This window comes from Botryllus schlosseri, chromosome 6 (genome assembly GCF_051294905.1).
Source record: "Botryllus schlosseri isolate E-star chromosome 6, Bs_hap1, whole genome shotgun sequence".
Lineage (NCBI taxonomy): Eukaryota > Metazoa > Chordata > Ascidiacea > Stolidobranchia > Styelidae > Botryllus > Botryllus schlosseri.
Genome location: NC_137241.1, coordinates 9,686,581 through 9,704,001, shown reverse-complemented (window position 1 = coordinate 9,704,001; position 17,421 = coordinate 9,686,581). Strand labels below are relative to the sequence as shown.

The 17,421-nt window shown below is 40.2% G+C and overlaps 1 protein-coding gene across 1 annotated transcript in view; it reads left to right on the top strand.

Annotated features, from left to right (window-relative positions):
- Positions 1-17,421, top strand: part of LOC145440219 (uncharacterized) — a 108,062-nt gene that overhangs the window by 38,217 nt on the left and 52,424 nt on the right. Inside the window, exons 39-56 of the mRNA XM_080317789.1 lie at positions 70-309; positions 894-1,055; positions 1,115-1,283; positions 2,980-3,158; positions 3,387-3,772; positions 3,885-4,122; positions 6,418-6,648; positions 7,604-7,768; positions 8,505-8,664; positions 8,725-8,825; positions 10,028-10,192; positions 10,513-10,685; positions 11,151-11,344; positions 11,404-11,528; positions 12,709-12,870; positions 13,627-13,782; positions 16,223-16,402; positions 16,463-16,576. Coding sequence (XP_080173915.1) covers positions 70-309; positions 894-1,055; positions 1,115-1,283; positions 2,980-3,158; positions 3,387-3,772; positions 3,885-4,122; positions 6,418-6,648; positions 7,604-7,768; positions 8,505-8,664; positions 8,725-8,825; positions 10,028-10,192; positions 10,513-10,685; positions 11,151-11,344; positions 11,404-11,528; positions 12,709-12,870; positions 13,627-13,782; positions 16,223-16,402; positions 16,463-16,576 — 3,300 coding nt within the window. The remainder of the gene's footprint in view (positions 1-69; positions 310-893; positions 1,056-1,114; positions 1,284-2,979; positions 3,159-3,386; positions 3,773-3,884; positions 4,123-6,417; positions 6,649-7,603; positions 7,769-8,504; positions 8,665-8,724; positions 8,826-10,027; positions 10,193-10,512; positions 10,686-11,150; positions 11,345-11,403; positions 11,529-12,708; positions 12,871-13,626; positions 13,783-16,222; positions 16,403-16,462; positions 16,577-17,421) is intronic.

Here is a 17,421-nt window from a genome sequence, read left to right as displayed (position 1 = left end):
ACAAATTATGTGACTCTTAATATCATCCGATATGTGCTATTGAGTTTTGCATCATATCTTTTTACTTAGGTGGGCCTTGTCCTCCTGGCCGGTATTGCCCGAAAGGATCTGACTTCGGTGAAGCTTGTCCGCCTGGGACCTACGTCGACACTTGGGAAAGCAAAAATATATCGGACTGCAATGAATGCGATCCTGGGAAATACTGCAGTGGCCACAATCTAACTGAAGTATCTGGGAATTGTTCCGTTGGATATTATTGCCCAGGCGGCCAAAGCACATCTACACCGACGGAGTACATTTGTAGCAGCGGTAAGGTTTTTGGTAGAAAAGAAGATAGCCTACTTATATGTTATCACTAGGACACTGTAATTTCATGTCATTTTTACCGACTCAACCTCATTTTCCGTTTAGCCCTGATTTATTGGCAGATTTAAGTATGCAATGCCATCTGTGTAGTTTGTATGACAATAATTACCTCTTCCGACCAATTATCCTGGAAATTTACAGTTTGCTGTGAGATGATGTAGTATAATATAAGTTTGGAAAGTTTGAGGTAATATGCATGTCGATAGCTCTCTCATGCCGATATTAACAATATTTTATAAATTTAACTTTAAAGACAAATATTGCACAAAGCTATACACAGATTTATTTCAGAAGAATTGAATTCGGTATCACCAATTTCAACAGTGTGACACTTTGGAAGAACTCATTTCAGCATTACTTTATTAATTCATGTTCATGTGTGCAATATTTTCCGGATTAGGCGTTTGGTTTTGCATTTGAGGCAGAAAATGAGATTGGGAACACTCAGTTATCGTATTTGTCTAGATAAATTGTTCATTTGTGCTTTTCCAGTATATATGTGATATGCCGAATTTTCTCTACGTAAGGTTATTTTTGCCCGTCCGGATCATCGCAAGAGCTGCCTTGCGGAAATGGAACGTATCAAGCCTTATCACAGCAGGGAGAATGCGAGATTTGCCCAGAGGGATATTACTGCGATGCCACACCTGGACCCGTCATAACGTTCAACAACACAGAGTGTGTGAAAGGTACATACTCTTTTTGCTAATGGAGATATGGCGATTGATTGGCAATTTCTGACTTTCAGGGTATTACTGTCCGCCCGGCACTGCTTTTCGATACGAGAATCCCTGTCCCCCTGGGAGATATAACAACAAAACTGGAGCAAAATCTGAAGACGAATGTAATTCCTGTTTCGGTGGTTATTATTGCAATGAATACGGAATGGAGGAACCGATCAATTTGTGCTCGCAAGGGTATGAAATGTCATTTATATGATGATAATTGACTGGCTTTGAAGTACATACAAGCTGGTGGATTATACTTGCATTCTTATGCTAATCAGTAGGGCGATTTTTTTTGGACGTGTCAAAAAAAGTCAAAATTAGGTCAAAATTTTAGCGTTAGGTCAAAATTTGTCAAAATTGTTTACAAAGTCAAACATTTTTTGACCTCTGAATTTCGTTTATATCGTAGATTTTGCGCTGTCGGTGAACTTATCACTTGATATTTTACAGCTTGTAGCCTACTTTATAGGCCTACCGTTGTAAACGACCCATCGTCTGCTCAGTGTGAATCATAAACGATCAAATGAAACAAATAGTGACATGGTTTTATGATCAACGTACCGCAATATCCTAACTGAAGCAAGACTGCTTGGACATTGCATGATTCTTAAATCAAGAAGCGCAAGCTGAAAAATTGTGATATAGACAACATTGTCTGAATGAAGCAACACGGTATGTCCCCAGCAGTGTGCACACAACTTCAGTGTTGTCAGCCAACAGCTGCTGCTGTTTAACGTTCTTTCCCCATTCTTGGCGAGCTACTTAGTAAGGACAAACACTTTCTACCCGAGAATGTAGGAAAGTAAGCTATCTTTCGTTCGTTGTACTACAACAAATTTTAATTATTTCCACCATAATACGTAATGCAATTACTGGAATTCTTCATAGGGCCAGATTTCGTTAAAATACTAGTTTTTTCATGGGCTTCTTGGAGGTACAGAGCTTCAATATACAATTGAATAGTAATTCATATTGAAATGAACCCGAATATTTTCGACTGGCACTCGTCAGGGGTAATCGTCAGCAACTAGTAGAGAATTGGAAAGAACATGGTATATCAACAATCGTATCACAAAATATGACGTCACCAGCACGAAAGAGAGAGCGTTCAATGTACTATTTTTAGGTGGTACACGAACTCCTTTTGTTGACAGAGTTTTGGTTGGTGTATTTTGATAAAAGTCGACTCCAAGTCACACAAATGACGTCATATTTTGTGATACGATTGTTGATATACCATGTTCTTTCTAATTCTCTACTAGTTGCTGACGATTACCCCTGACGAGTGTCAGCCGAAAATATTCCGGTTCATTTCAATATGAATATACTATTCAATAGTTTTTTCATGTAAAATTTGCTAGTTTTTATGCCCAAAACGTTTTTTCAGGCCAATCTACTTTGTAAGTACAGACAGTTCCAACCAGAAATGAAGATAAGTAGTACAATTTTGACATTATGTGCGAAAACACCTAATTTGCATATGTAAGGTCAAAATTTGGTCAAATCTCAGTTTTTTTAGGTCAAAAAAAGTCAAAATTTAGATTTTTTAGGTCATAAATCTTCCGTTTTTTAGGTCAAAAAAAATCGCCCTACTAATCAGTAATGAGCGGTTTCAATAATAATAATAACAAATTCAAATCATGATGTCATTTGTATCATGCTCAAATTCCACTCCTTATCTAGAAAAGATTCCAGTTGATTCAAAGTCTATAGATAATGGGTCGCCAACTTAAAACGAGTCGCAGGCCACTTTTCAAATTTCGTAGAGGCCGCAAGAACGTAATATTGAGACAAAATAGGCCACAGTTGTACTACTCGAATATAACATTCGAGCTTCAGAGAATGGATCCATAAAAAATACAATTTGGGAGTATGTCTCGTTCAGGTATTTCTGCAACAGCGAAGCAACATCGGCAACGCCGTCTGAAACCTCTACAACAGGAGAATGTCCTTTGGGATTTTACTGTCCCGAGGGCACAATAAGTCCTTACCCATGCCCACCGGGGTCATATGGATCAAACGGGAAACTTGGCTCCCGGGATGAATGCCAGGAATGTGACATTGGTGAGTCGCGTTCATGTCTAAAATAAGCTCAATGCATTTATTGCTGACGAACACTCCTGAAGAGTGTCAGCCGGAAATATTTTTGATCATTTCAATATGAATATACTACTCAACTGTATATCGAAGTTCTGTACCTCCAAGAAGCTCTTTGAAAGTCTAAAAGTTGTTCGTTACTGACAACGTCCGTCCGTTATTGTGCTTTTACTAAAGTTTTCGTATCATTTCCAGGTCAATACTGCGCGGAATATAACATGACCGGAACATCAGGCTCTTGTGATGCTGGGTATTTCTGCCCTGCCAATTCCACCAGTCGCCAGCAAGAGGAGTGCGGCGCCGGTAAATACTGTGCAGCAGGAACCACGGAAAGAAAGGATTGTCCGGTGGGAAGTTATTCCAATGCGACAAACTTGAAGAGCGATACGGAATGCTTGCCGTGTACGGCCGGGATGTATTGTGATGCCCCAGGGCTGGAAGAGCCAGCCGGACAGTGTGCGGGCGGATTTTATTGTCCGGAAGGCAGTACCACTGCGACACCCAACACCACGTACTGTCAAGGGAATTTTCGATGTCCAAACGGATCTGCGGCTCCGAGGCCGTGTGAAGACGGGACTTATGTGAGTAAAGTGGTTTTTATGTTTACATTTTTAAAATTAGTGAAGATGGCGCATGTCCGAGTAAACCACTCATGTCGTTTTGATTTTAAAATCATTTCCCGCTCGTTTTCAGGTGGATTGGGACAAAGCTGAATTTTGCCCGCCCTGTGAGGAAGGATTTAAATGCACTTCGGCTGGCGGTATAGTGGCGTGCCCGTACGGACATTACTGCCCTGCCGGGACTGGCGACGATGAAATCGCTTGCCCAAAAGGCACTTACAATCCAGACACGGGATCGGCCAATATATCTCAGTGCTTGGCTTGTGATGCCGGAAAGTATTGCGAGACCTCAGGCGCTAGCACGTGGACAGGTGAATTGAAAATAGGGGCGAATATACTTTCTTATGCACACCGAGAAGTGTTACCCATGATCATCACCAATCAGTGCTCCGCATGAATGTGTTACCATTTATATCAGTGGTTCTTAACCTTGCCTCCAGCGCCCCCCAAGGGGCGCTGGCGATTTGGAAGGGGGCGGAAACGCTCAGGGGGGCGGTATGGGGGGCGCTGGAGAAAAATGGCTTCGCAGTAGAGGATGTGGTGGTAGGACATATCCCTAATGAGTATTCAGAGCAAATTAACACCGAAAACTTCGACATATAGGTTTAAATGTCCATGGGCGCCTAAATGACTGGCACCGAATGTTCCTGTCTTGGCAATCTGAAGCCCAGAAGACGAATTCCATCTGGCAGGGAAAAATTACATGCCAGTGAAGAAATCCCAATTTGAAATCGTGTGCGTCTTTTAGTTTAGTACGATTGGGCGACAGGGATATCTAAAGCTAGATATTCCTGTTGGGCGATATCCCTGTTGGGCGATTCTATATTTTTTGATATAGCAGACAGGAGGTCACGAAATAACATCATGCAACGAAGTCATACCAACGGGTTCGCCCGCCCTAATATGTTTAATTATTAGTTACGGGCCCTACAGTTTCCAAGACACCTCACAATGTTCGCTCTACGTTTTGACGAGTCTGCGCACACTCAACAACTCACTGTGCAGACCCTTGGACAACAGTGCGTAACGACTAAAAAAAGGTCATAACTTCGGATGTGTTGTGCGCAGCATAGATTTTCTGCGCGCAGAGACCGTGTAAGCACTGCGCACGTGCACAGCTTAGAGGGAACATTGCACCTCACTCAGCTCTAACGGTAAATCTGGTAACGTGAGCAGAGAGGACAAGAAATTGATTGCAATATATATGCAATTCCCGATCTTACTGACCGATTTTATCATGAATTATCGAAAGTTTTCGCGCTTCGCACTGGCTCGCTAAACAGTGCAGCTGATTTCGTGGCTAAAGCGAACAACGTGATGGGGGGGGCGGTCGGTTTATCACCCTATTGGAGCCCAAGACCAAGTTTTTTCGGGGGGCCTTACGAAGTGCCGTTTCGTTCCTGCCAACGGGTATACGCCCGAAGATGTATAATTATTATTGAGGGGTCCTACCTTTTCAATCACACATCACTCAGCTCTACCGGTAAATCTGTTTACGTGAGTGGAGAGAGGATAAAAATTGATATCAATATACATGCAATTCCCGATCGTATTGACCAATTTAATCATTAATTATTGAAATTTTTCGCGCTTAGCGCGTCTAGGCGAGAATAGCTGGCTCAGTAAACGGACACCCAATGTAGATGACTAGTATCAGCAAATAGCGGATAGCCGAAGGAGGGTCTGGGGGCGAAGTCCCCCGGAAGTCTGGCTTATCACCCGATGGGGGGCCCAAGACCAACGTTTTTTTTTGGGGGGGGGGGGGGCTGACGAAGTGCTGTTACGGCCCTGGTAACGAATTAATCGTACCTACGGGCACGCCCGAATATGTTAAATTAATCATTACGTGCCCTTTATTTACCCATACAACAGCTCACTCAGCGCTACTGGTAAATCTGATTACGTGGGCTGAGAGGATAAAAAGTTTATAGCGACTTATATATGTAATTACCACCCATTCATTCATGCATTATATAAAATTTTGGTACCTAGGACGACAGGGCCACACAAACTTTGCCTACCATCGAAATCACGCTACGGCGTTCTTGGGGGCGAAGCCCTCAGAAGTTTGGTTAATCACGCTATAGGTGCACAAGGCAATCGTTTTTAGGGGGGTTGACGAAGTGCTGTTACGGCCCTCCTTCTTAGTCATTGTCTTTATTACATTCCTTACAATATGAGGTTGGGGGGCGCTGGAGCTCGATAATTTTTGAAAGGGGGCGCTGGACGAAAAAAGGTTAAGAACCACTGATTTATATGATCTCATGTGGCAATCAACTGTGCAGTCCATGAAACTCGATATCTGCATGTTAGCGATTCGATTTTTATTGTTGGTTTAAGTTAGGTGGTTGGGTAGGGTATGATAGAAGCATCCATAACCCTTATTACCAGCCCTAATCCTACGACGTCTTAATCCCGGCCCAACAGTAACGTAATCCTCAACCCAAACCGAACCCTATCCATAAATGTAGATATGTTGATGGGAAACATCAATTGGTGATTGATGTCGCTTATCTACTTCTCAATGTGGATAAGAAACCATGTTATATCCTGAAAAAGTGTTGCGATTATAATGATCTGTATCCACCCTTCCCATTATAATGCAGGTGATTGTGACCCGGGCTATTACTGCGTGTCTGGAATGGACAGACCAAGGCCAGACGGGGACAACTCCACTGCTATCGACGGTTGGTGCTTTGATGGTGTCCAGCGTGGTTACGGGGGTCGTTGCCCACCTGGGTCATACTGTGTCGGAGGCTCATCATTCCCTGAACTTTGCCCCGCCGGAAATTATTCTGCGGGTTACGGATCGGACAGTTGTGAGCCTTGTCAAGCTGGTAAGTTGGCTTGTATACTGTGCTTTATTATTTAACAGGGGGTGTGAGATTTAATGTGAACGCACACCGATTTACCAACTGAATAAAATAATGATTGACTCAGACCATTGGTAATCAATATATTACTGCCTAATGCCTATGCAATGATGGCCCTGTGAACATGTACTTGTATACTACTTGTACAGTAGTACTGTTCCATATCTTGCTTGCTAGGCAACTAAATGGTCAGGTTGCCCTAAAAAACAATGGTCACCAAATTTGGATCTATTCCAATCGGTAATCGGGAAGCTACTACGGTATAGTTTTAAAATTTTGAATTTAATATAAAATATTTCAGAAATAAAATTTCAAATTTTACTGGCTACCCCATGAAATTGATATGTTGTCTACAAAAACGATGCAAAACAAATTTAACTCAATTCCAACTGGTAGAAGCGAAGTTATTGCAGTTGGAAATTTTGAATTTGAAAAATAGCATTAACGGTGTGTAATCACAGAATTATCAACGGAAAACTCAAATTACTTCACTTTTACAGCTTGGAATTGAATCAAATTTGTTTATTTTCAAGGGGTCCACAAAAGGCCAGCGTTGAAACTACAACCATAAAACTGCATAGTCCTTATTTATAAGATCTGTGATGATCTGTTTTTATTTATTAACTAGACCAGATGGAAATGGGGCAGTGATTACCGCTGGTTGAGACTGCTGACCTTTCCTTTAATAACCAGTTTTCCTAAATTCCTGCTAAAAGTATGCTTCCACTCAACTAAATCTACTTCTCTCAAGTACTAACTTGAGTCATTTCCTTTGATTTTGAACTCTCACTTGAAGAAATGTTTACATGTCTTACAAATTACCGCTTCTATTTGAAGTTAAGTAGATAGTTACTCTTCAGCACGTCTGCCAGTAACTTAATTGATATTTCGTAAACACTTGTGTTTTTGTCGTTTTCAGGCTACTTTTGTGAAGAAGGTACATCAAATTTTACCAAGTCATTTTGTCCCGCCGGACATTACTGTCCCGAAAGCACGTCCAGTCAATATCAATATCCGTGCCCTGCCGGGACTTACAATAACGGAACCCACAAGACTTCTGAGAACGACTGTGTAAATTGTGACGGTATGAAAATATTTTCTCTGTCATGTTACTAGAATATTTATTATTAATTTCGTCTAACTGTGTTGAAATGCTTGGCATAGCGCAATTTTCAGATAATAATCCATGATTAGTTGAATAAGGATATCCCAATTTAATTCGTAAACACATGTCAATAATTCGTTAGCACGATTTGTTTTCTTGGTAAATTAATCTTTGAATGGAGTAAGCAGCCTGCTGCAGTAATTTGGATCAGTTGTTATTGTCAATTTGGTGTAGTTGCAACGATTTCGAGTGCTCAAATTCGAATTTAATATTAATTGCAATGATTTGAGTCGAGTAGTGAGGGGTAAGTTTTTAAGTAAGTGCCGATAACATTCTGCTCTTTCCACTTCAAATGATATTGTAGGAAATATAGGTTCAATCATTCATTAATTGCTCTTGTCACCGCATCCAAAACATTTGGAATATTGCGTGGATTTCTGTGAAATCATGATTAACGTTGTATGCAATGCAATACGCAAGGAAATAGGTGTGGTCGAAAAATTACCAAATTTTATTTAGAACTTTATTTTCTTTGTGGTTGCATAAAAATTTTAAATTTGAACTTTCCATATGGTCCACACTCATTGTAATTAGCCTGATTCGCGATTCAGAATTCAATAACTCTAAGTACCAAGCTCTAGTGTTAAGTGATGCTAAATTGTTGCATTAAAATATGTTTTCGAATCAACTAATTTCGTATTGCTCTACTATCAAGGTGGAATGTATTGTCCGAGCAATGGCACTGTCCAACCCACGCTGCCATGCCGTGAAGGTTATTTCTGCCCAGAAGGATCGGTCAGCTCTACTGAATTCGGCTGCGCAAGCGGACACTATTGTCCCGAAGGCAGCCCCAATCAAATTCCATGCACAGCTGGGTAGGTGTTGCTGTACGATTGCTTTGTTTTGAATTCTTGTATTTTGATATTGGAGTTCAGGTATTATTGCGACGCACCGCTGCTTGATAACGTAACTGCGGAGTGTGATGCTGGGTTTTACTGTGAGGTCGGATCTTCCAAAGCAAACGGCAGCGATTCGGGTAATGGTTCATTCACACTCATACTGTGCCTAGTACTTGCTGGTGTTGCTGGATTGTCCTGCAACGTAAAGGAAGTGAATTTTACCTTTCTTCCACATTCTATCTGGATTTTTATGTAAATAGTTGACTATTTTAGCACCGCAATTTGTATCTTCAGTGAAAACTCTAATGATAGAGAAGGCGTGACTTCTGAGGAAGGGGGGGGGGGGGGGGGGGCAAAAAAAGTGTTCCTAGGGTATTTAACATTGCAAAGACCCACAAACAGAATAACAATAATATTCGCGCTACGTAGGCCTACGTAGTACCAGGCCAAATACAGACCTAAAGCAACCCATATCGGCACATTGCCCTAGTTTGCCTTAGTCATAGTGTTTTGACTCGAGTCTGAGTCCCAGTCGTTATGTTCACTGTTCAATTTTGAGATCAATCCAGTTCAACCTGTGTTTCTACAACTCTGCTCGAGTGATATAGAATGGCTCGCATTTATATTATCGTAATTTTCCTCAGTCCTAATCCTAACAGTCTCTGGCTCTATTATCCAAGTATCAGGACTGATAGACGAAATACCAATAATGTGATGACTTAAGCATTCTTTCAAGTTACAATTAAATGTCGGTCTTCGCCGTCCTAGTCTCGAGTCATATGACTTGATTTGAGTCTTGTAAAATGACTTGAGTACAAGTCGAGTCAATACACAAATTGACTCGAGTCGAGCTGAATCATTTTACGCATTTGAGAATATGACCCGAGTCATTAAAACCCTGATGTAATATCATGTGAAATCTTATCTGCTTCTCAAAAAAATTGCACACACGCCTCCTGTGTATAATAAGATGCATCACCGCAACTTCTTTCCCAACTAATGATACATATTAGACATTTGTATAATAAGTAATTAGGTATTTCACAAATCTGTATGCTATTACGCTTTCTGTTTGCTTACTCTCGATTTTTGCCCTTCTTTCCCCCTCAACTATTGACATCGTTTTTGTTGATGTACAATGAACTCCTTACAATATGTTTTGATACAAAGATTTTGTGTCTGGTTATTGGTTGACTAGATGTTATTTTGATCCCCTTGCCACAACCAGGTTCCATATCATTATTCACTTTAGTTGTTTCTTTGTATTGCACACACATTGCCATACCGAATAAGCATTATTCTGCTTCTGATTCTCATACAAATATTGACTCATTTTTAGGTGGAATTTGTCCTGAGGGACATTTCTGCGTGAGAGGAACTTCTTCACCTCAACCATGCCCTGCTGGTACATATCGCAATGAAACAGGAGGTGTATCAGAAGATGACTGCGTAGCATGCGACCCCGGGTATTATTGTTCGGAAAATGGTGCCAATACCCCCAAAGGTAGTTTAGTTTACCCTATTTTCTTTCTTGTGTTACAATATTGAATATCTTACGAATTGTGCTGTATTTTGTAACCTGTAAAATCTGCTGTGACTTGGTTTAATTTGGTTACACCATTCCTATTGGCACACACATCGCATTAGTGGCTACTTTGATCACCTATATAGGTGAAGAAATGTGTAACTTCAACGCCCAATGAAATTTATTATCTGACCAGAGTATCGTTAGTACTTCATTAGTTGTAAATCAAATAAACATGCAATATCAAGTCTCCTTAAGCTGTTTCAAAGCATTTCTATGCAACACGGCCTGACTTTTAGATCTCTGCGATCCTGGATTTTACTGTGACGGTACGACGAAAGATATCACCACTGCCACGCCTCCGTCCTACAAATGTCCGAGAGGCCACTATTGTCATGCCGGGTCTGTTGAAGCCGTTCGGTGCGATTCCGGGTATTATCAAGACGAAGAGGCACAGGCAACTTGCAAAGAGGTTCGTTCTGGGCGATAGTATTCGGTACAAAACTAGAGTGTGCCTTTCAATATTATTTCGGTGCAACAAGATCATGCATTTTTGACCATCTTGACATTCTAAGACCTTTATCTGAATTTGGTGTGCTCCAAATTTCTAAATTTTTGCAAGTACCAATTTTACTCATACGTATTATCATCAGAAGACAGAGAGAATCTTTATTTCTTAACTGTACAAATCTATAGCACATATCACAAAAATGCAATCGATTGAAATATGATATGCAGATAAGTCCGATTAAAGCTTAGCCACCCAGTCCATGAGAAACTTACTACAGAAGTGGTTGCACTCCAAACTTGAAATTAATTATGAAAAATACAAACGTAGAAAAATGATGATCAACGGCATCATAGAAACTAGTAGAAATTCTTTTGATAGCATAAGCAACCACAATTTAGCGGAAGCTAACCTAATATCTCATTCCAGTGCCCAGAGGGATACTACTGCAATAACTTCATGGCTCCCGTGGTCGTCTACAACGAATCCTCGGCGTGTCCGATGGGACATTTCTGTCCAAACGGAACAAAATTTGATAACGAATTCCCATGTCCGGCTGGCACATTCCGAAACGTGACGGGGGGAACTAACCAAGATGCGTGCTTTCCGTGCATCGGTGGAATGTTAGTATACACGGGTACGAGTTCGAAGCATGTTCTCATCATTGACTGTCTCAAAACAGGTACTGTGACACTCCTGGATTGCCTGAGCCAAGAGGTGATTGTGAACCGGGGTACTATTGCAAGTCTGGGGCGTCGTCTTCGGCCCCAGCCGCATTCGGTGATGAACGGGGTCCCTGCATTCCGGGTGAGTTTTGAAAGTTTCTGCACTCTGAAGCTTGAAATTGAATGTTTAATTTTATAAATTGAATTGTATCTTAATTTAAAACTGTTGGAATCTCTTTGAGAACGAGGTGTGTTTAGAAAGAGTAGCTGTGGTTGCATCCAAATTCCAGGATTAGACATAATTTCTGCAAATTTCTGTGTTCTCTGTATATGTTCTGAAGTTTTGGCTAAGGCAGTGGCTCTAGAAGTGTTGATTTGGGGTGACCGCAAGCTTCATAGCTAATGACCACTTCATAAGATTAAAAAACGATTGACATTCTGTAATTTTGAGGGGTTGCCCCTAATTTATGAGTTGCTTGCCCGCAAAATCAGCAACACAAATTTCAACTCTCTTATTAGAAAAATGATGTTTTATTCAATGCCTATAACTATTACCATAGAGATATACAGATACGTCATAGTATATTAATAAGGCCAATGCGATAACAAGATGTATCTCTAATTACCGCATGATCTGGCTGAATATTCACTCACATAAATGCGACCTGACAGTAATTAATTTTATAACCGGGATATTATTCCAGGTATTAAATTAATCACACTTCCATTTACTCTGTATTGATGTATTTTTTCTCGGGCAAGCTTTTGATTAAGATACGAAAGATTAGATCATCTCTCATAAAATAAAGTTCGGCGTAGTAAAATCTGTGCATGACCAAGCAGATGATTCCTTGTTGCTCAGGCTGGGTAAAATGATTCGAGTATTTAATGTATCAACGAGAATTGAGTTCCGATACTATTTTCCACTGAGGAAGCCTTGAAATTTTGATGGGCCATATCGCAGCATGCGAAACACGCATTGCAAAGCTACGCATGTTAGCGGGGATCATATTTCCGTGAACTAGTTACCAATCAACAGCAATGTCAAGAAGTGCACCGACATAGGTATGGTCGAAACTATTCTAAATTAATACTTAAGGTCATGTAAAACTGGCATTGCCGTCTCTGTGGTTGCATGAAAGGCGCATATTTGATTCCACACTATTCGTTCTTTTATGACATTTTAATGTGAGATACTAGATTAATGGTACTCAACTTGAGTAGAAACCAGATACTCGTTACTATGCATCCATATGCGTGAAGGCTCGAGTGATCGTTTTGAGCACATCTCTGCAGTCCTACGATAATTCTCTGTTTTATAGGTTTCTATTGCGAGAGTAGGACCACGTCTCCAACTCCGTGCGTGACCGGTACCTACAATCCAATGCCTGGCTCGACCAATTCTTCTGCCTGCTTGCAGTGCACCCTAGGAAACTACTGTCCTTTCGAAAACATGACGTCGGACGGATTTGTTTGCAAAGAAGGTACCGTTAGCATGAAATCATGGCTGTAACGACGCGAACCGCAATTTCCCATTGACTCGGTTCATTTTCTTCATAATGGCTTGAGTCGATTTGTGCGTTGACTCGACGCCACGACTCGGGTCCCTGACTTGAATTCGAACTTGTGTCGGTGGTAAATTGAAAATTACTCGCCTTGACTTGAGTCAAAACTATGAAAATAAAATTGGATTGTTACTTGGAACCTCGTGACTTGGTAACAGACCTGTATGAAATCAATTACTTGTATTTTTAAGCTGTCCGAGTTGTATCCTAAATTATCTCATAATTGTTACAGTAGTTTGTTTGGTTTACCTTGTTGCTTCTTGGATTCATACACGGCACTAATGTTGTTATGGAAGAGTAGCCACGAGAACCACATACATGGCTTACTATAATAAGAAGTGGTCAAAGAAGTCATTCATACTGCCAAGTAGAAGTGCAAGTAACGCCTTAGATATCTGCTAATTTCAGCAGAGGTAGTAATTTTTAGACCACACCAACTTCAAGTTGAAGCATAATAATGATAATTTATGATAATTGGTAATTTAAATAAGTGGATTGCGACTTGGCGTCACAGACATTTGTTTCTCAATGCCTCTCTGAATTTTCCAAATTTTCAAGACTTTGCCTGTGTTTACTTTTTCTGACAAATTTTTACTCAAGCGAAATCAAGGCTGAATATAAATATTTATAATTGCATCAGTGTTCAACTATGCCCCCTTTTTTTTATCTCTTTAGGTTATTACTGTCCGCTTGGATCTACGAGTGAAACAGAAGTAGAATGCGAAGCGGGTTTCTTCTGCGAGGCCGGAATGCGGCCGCAAGAGTGTCCGCCGGGCACTTGGAGCAACAGGACTGGCCTGGCCTCGGAAACGAATTGCACAGACTGCCCAGGTAACCAAGCCGTTGCAATCAGAGGTTGTTTGAGTCAGTGGTTCTCAACCTTCTTTTATCTCGCGAACCGGTGAACCTTCAAAAATTAACGAACACTAAATTTAATGACGAAAACGTATTGGCTACAAATCAATTGTAATCTTGGAGACTTCATTTAATGCTACCTTTTATATGTTGGATTGTTTTGCGTGATTTGATTGAAGTTTTTTGAAGGCTTAGCTCACGAAGTCAGCTGCTAAAGAGCACTAAATTGATTGTGATCATTTGGTATCCTTCAGAAGAAAGGCTACTTTGCCGTTTGCTATGGCTCTGTGATGTTGCCAATTCTTGCACTGTCTGAATTGAACAAAGTTGTTTCAAAAGTATCTGTAGCTTTAACAAATTGTCCGAAACGAGATGTAGGCTACTTAAAACAATTGTAGGGGAGAGTGGGCCACCAAATCTTACAAAGCTATAACTTGGCCAAACTTGGTCTAATATTGCTAAATTTCGGTATGTACGATCATTAGTTATATGGCTAACTATTCCTGGTAGAATTAAGCTAAAATACCCATGTATTTGGAAGTGACATCAAATTTTGTAACAATACATCATTTTTGTAAATGAAAAATAGGCTACGAGGTATTGGGCGGGGGGTGGTGAGGTATGGGCCACTGTCTGTATTGAATCAATAAATACCATTCATATCCCGCAAACCTCAACTCTTGTCACAGTTACCAACAGTTTGTATATACTGATATAAAGCTGTGCTGGAAGTGGACAATCCATATATTTCAATTCCCGTATTGATCGTAAGCCATAAAGCATAACGAAACAAGATATCTATAAATATGTAACATGAAAATCAGTACTAAATCATGCTTCTTTCGCCTCAACTAACCCATCAAATCCAAATGTCACAGCTCTATCTCTTATTTAAGTGGTAGTGTCAAACCATGATACATATTTGAGCATATGATGACATACTGTGCTAACAAACTTTTTTCTTCTTCATTAAAGACAGTACTGGAAAACGATTTTGAAATCTTTTTTTATATGTGAGACTCATCCCCTGTTTTTCCATATACCTGCTTAATGTAGCTCTACCAATTTTGTACTGACGGCATGCTTCTCTTTTTGATACCTCCCACGCTTTAACGTTTCATATTGCCAAGCTTAGATCTGATTTTGAAAACTTGCCTTTTTATGGGTCTCATGATTTACTTTCAAGTGATTGTATATGGGAGGGATAAGACCAACACCTTCTGTATTCTAGAGATAAATATATTTAATAGGATCCATCAAATATTGATTTCAGGTATATGTTATGCTGGCCCATACCACAACCTATTGAGGTATGGGCCGGCCCATACCCCAATCTTCTAAAAGGCCCATACCTCAAACACTCCATCTTGGGGATTCTTACCATAATTTCAAGATCCGAGAGATTGACAAAGCATTAAAACTATACTCTATAGATAGCATATTTCTATAGCTTTCACACCATAAATAAGTCTAATCCAAATATGCACATATGTGGACTCAAACCCAAATTCCCTATTTTCAAATAAATTTACTTTAGACCGCAAAAATTATATATCTCTAGCTAAGTCTAAAACTCCGCTGGCCTCATGGCTGTGAGTAACATGGGTGAGTCTGAAGCCTTTTTCTAACAATCACACAGCTTGTCAAGCAAATGTGATGTCACAGTCACCAGATATGGTAGTGGCCCACACCTCAACAGTGGCCCATACCTACCCACTCTCCCCTACTATTCTGACCTATGCTAAAAGTAGACCATGAACGCTCTAATGCGACACCATGCAGTAAAATATGTCGCAAACTACTACGTTAATTTTAACTGATGTTTATTTCGATGAATATTGGATGTGTCCTACTTCTTGCATTTTTGAATTGAGATAAAAATTTTGAATATATTGGGCGGGTAGACTATATTTTGAATCTGGATTACTCATACGACGTACGTAGGTTACGTAATCATGGTGCATAAATGAACTAGAATTCAAAGTAAAGGCATTTTCGGTTCAGTTTATATAGACTATAGTTTTCGTCCACACATTAACATTAATAAATAGATTTTGTGGTACAATTTCCGTGGAACTTATCACAGCCTGCTCAGAATCACGTCACGGGCCGCACAATGCCCAAGTCTGAGTTTATTGTCTGAGTTATTGCAATACAAAGGTATTTTAAACTACTTTTATCCCAAAACTACTTTCTACTTTCTAATATTGTAAATTTCTACTCAATTACATGTAGATTTCCAATTAGGCCCAAGTAAAGGAGTATTTATGATCGGGATTTACCTAAAATCTCAAAACTTGTAGGTAGAAGTGCAATTTAATAACCACTTGAGTAACTAATGCAGATGGGCAAAGCCCTTTTAGTACTCTGATAGCGAAATTTATTTCCACCACTTAATCAATATTTTCATGACTAGCCGGATTTTACTGCCCTGATTTCGGTCAAACCAGTGTCGATGAGCCATGTCTTGGAGGATATTACTGCCTCGAAGGACAGAGCAGCAGTTACGATAATGTATGCCCGTACGGTGTTCGCTGCCCGAACGGTAGCGAAATATACAGAGAATGCGCCGATGGAACGTACACCAACACGGAAGGTCAGTGGATTGCGTTTACGACCCGCTGTGAAATCGTGACCATCTCTTTTTGTTTGTTAGGTCAGTCGTCTTGCGAACTGTGTCCGGAGCGCTTTTATTGTATGCCTTCACCTCCCGATGATTTCACAAACATACTCGATTGCCCGGAAGGGTATTACTGCCCCAACGGCACAGGTGGGTAGATGGCGAATCTATTTATGTGTTTAAGTTGCATTATGATGTTGAATTTTTTGTTTCCACTTGGTGAACTGAAAAATTCGCATTTTATGTTGCATTGTTTTGGGAACAGCAAATATTCACTTACACTTGAACTAGTTGGAGAAAAATACCACTAATCCAATTTTAATCTAATTTGCGGTTTCCCTGAAACTGCCCAATGATAACTGTATAGTGTAGAACGATGCAAGCTTTCGGTACAGAGATTTACCATTCTTGTGCTTATTTGAATAAACTCTGATTTTATATTAACTGGACTTTGGTCGTATTTCATTCTAATTTTGCTTCCATTAAATTCCCATTTTTTTGCGAAATCAGTAATATAATTTGGAAAAAACAGTGTGGCTATAATTCTATGAAAATCCTATTTGGATTTGGAAATTTGTCTAGTCTTCCATGTCATACTCCCAGTCACATATGTACGACACTGGGTGGTTTGTTGCCACTTTCAGGTAAGGTATGTGAAGCCTGAAGCTTGAAGTGGTACATTTTACTGGTCCTTACTTTATGACGATCCCTTGATAGGAATTTTGCTACCATCTATTCGTGCACTGCTTATTCCACAAACCAAGGATCGTTTTTGGTAGATTTACTTTGCATACAGCTCTGTTATAGTCATTCACTTAAGTTTCCTATGAAGTTTGGGTAGTCGATTCCAAACGTCTGATTTGTGACACTTCGGCTTTCTGCTAATAATTGTCTGTCAGGCGGAATGTGTGAGAGTTATTAAAGGGTTACGCAATGAAGACAGAATGTCGCAACCGTAGAATATTTAAACAGATAAGGGCGAACGCACGATAACA